This window comes from Penaeus japonicus, unplaced genomic scaffold, assembly GCF_977035675.1.
Source record: "Penaeus japonicus unplaced genomic scaffold, GWHDUDI00000001_assembly GWHDUDI00000005, whole genome shotgun sequence".
Taxonomy (NCBI): domain Eukaryota; kingdom Metazoa; phylum Arthropoda; class Malacostraca; order Decapoda; family Penaeidae; genus Penaeus; species Penaeus japonicus.
The window spans coordinates 35,853,591-35,856,090 of NW_028234407.1; the positions used below are offsets into that span (position 1 = coordinate 35,853,591).

The window sequence follows — 2,500 nt, forward strand, 5'->3', positions numbered from 1 at the left end:
CTTTTTCCCCGAACTTTTTGAAACCCCCCTTGCGTATATGTGTTTATATTTATATATATATATATATATATATATATATATATATATATATATATATATATGTATATATACATATATGTATATATATATAATATATATATATATATTATATATATATATATATATATATATAATTACATAGATGATGGTAAATGCAATTTAACCATGATTCCTCCAGCCTTATTCTATACTCCGTGCATGCCCATAGGACCTTCCGCCCAGCTTCTTGAGCCTGGACACAGAGGGACGTGTCATTAGGTTCGATTCCTTCTCAGAGACTGTGAACACTGGGATACTTATGCAGTGCGTCACGGGACCAAAGCCTCTTGTGGAAAAGATGGTGCAACATGTTCAAGCTACAGTGCTCGGTGGGATAGGTTTGCCTCAGGTACTTGATCTGTGAATTTAATTGCTCTCTCTCTCCCTCAATCTCTCACACCTTCACTCTAACTTTCTTTCTCTCTCTCTCTCTCTCTCTCTCTCTCTCTCTCTCTCTCTCTCTCTCTCTCTCTCTCTCTCTCTCTCTCTCTCTATGTGTGTGTGTGTGTGTGTTATGTATGTTACGCTGAGCTTGAAGGTAATTCCACTTTCATTTGTAAGAACAAAGGCCACTAGATTTTTCAGTACCTTCAATCATTTATTTCGGAAATGATCAGGTTAACTATAGGAATCGAAAAACAGGTATAAGCTTTAAGTCGCTGTATGTTTACATTCACGGCTTATGACGACTCTTGGCAAGAGTAACAGATTTCTTCTAAAAAAAAATATCAATACCTTTTTGAAAAATCATTTTCCTCTAATGATGGCTTATTTTAACCTAAAACCCCATAATTCATATACACATAAACATACAATTTTGAATTGAAAACTTAAACAAGTACTTTACCTTGTCAGTAGACATCACTGATTTCATCGATGGGAGACTTTTCTATTATCGCATTAAAAAAAAACCTCTGCACTTTTTACTTTCAAAACACCTCTGCACTTTTTACTTTCAAAAACACCACTGCACTTTTTGCTTTCAAAAACACCACTGCACTTTTTACTTTCAAAAACACCACTGCACTCTTTACTTTCAAAAACACCTCTGCACTTTTTACTTTCAAAAACACCACTGCACTTTTTGCTTTCAAAAACACCACTGCACTTTTTACTTTCAAAACACCTCTGCACTTTTTACTTTCAAAAACACCACTGCACTTTTTGCTTTCAAAAACACTATGCACTATTTACTTTCAAAACACCACTGCACTTTTTACTTTCAAAACACTTCTGCACTGTTTACTTCCAAAAACACCTCTGTACTATTCACTTTTAAAACACCTCTGCACTTTTTACTTTCAAAAACATCTTTATACTATTTACTTTCACTACACTTTTTACTTTAAAAAACACCACTGCACTTTTTGCTTTCAAAAACACTATGCACTATTTACTTTCAAAAATACCACTGCACTTTTTGCTCTCAAAAAAAAACAAAAAAAAACTCTGCACTTTTTACTTACAAAAACACCACTGCACTTTTTGCTTTCAAAAACACCACTGCACTTTTTGCTTTCAAAAACACCTCTGCACTATTTAATTTCGAAAACACATCTGCGCTTTTTACTTTCAAAAACAACACTGCACTTTTTGCTTTCAAAAACACCACTGCACTTTTTCCTTTCAAAAACAATACTGCAATTTTTACTTTCAAAAACACCACTGCATTATTTCCTTTCAAAAACACCACAGCATTTTTTCCTTTCAAAAACACCACTGCATTTTTTCCTTTAAAAAACACCACTGCATTTTTTCCTTTAAAAAACACCACTGCATTTTTTCCTTTCAAAAACACCACTGCATTTTTTCCTTTCAAAAACACCACTGCATTTTTTCCTTTCAAAAACACCACTGCACTTTTTCCTTTCAAAAACAACACTGCACTTTTTGCTTTCAAAAACACCACTGCATTTTTTCCTTTCAAAAACACCACTGCACTTCTTACTTTCAAAAACACCTCTGCACTATTTATTTTTAAAAACACCTCTGCACTTTTCACATTCAAAAACACCTCTGCGCTCTCTACTTTCAAAAACACAATTGTACCTTTTGTTAAAAAAAAAAAAAAAAAAAATACTTCCAAAATCACATTTACATTGTTTACTTTCAGGAGCATCTTTGCTATTTTTACTTCAAAAACACGCCTGCACTTTTGACTTTTAAAATCACCTATTGAAAAAAAAACTTTATACTTTCATTTTTATTTTTAAGACCCTTATGCACTTCTGTTTTCAAAAAAGGGAAAAAAGGTACACTTCTGGTAATTGCACTTTCACTTTCAAAGACACTCTTTCACTTCGACTTTCAAAAACACCTTTGCACTTTCACTGATATCCCTTCACTATCGCTTTTTTTTTTCTTCTTATTCTTATTCTTCAAAATATCGTTCCAATAATAAAACCAACGTCCCTGTTACCCA

At 33.1% G+C, this 2,500-nt stretch overlaps 1 protein-coding gene across 1 annotated transcript in view; it reads left to right on the forward strand.

Annotated features, from left to right (window-relative positions):
- The window catches only part of LOC122255465 (kynurenine/alpha-aminoadipate aminotransferase, mitochondrial), a 13,644-nt gene that overhangs the window by 8,151 nt on the left and 2,993 nt on the right, over window positions 1-2,500 (forward strand). Inside the window, exon 7 of the mRNA XM_086537342.1 lies at window positions 248-427. Coding sequence (XP_086393468.1) covers window positions 248-427 — 180 coding nt within the window. The remainder of the gene's footprint in view (window positions 1-247; window positions 428-2,500) is intronic.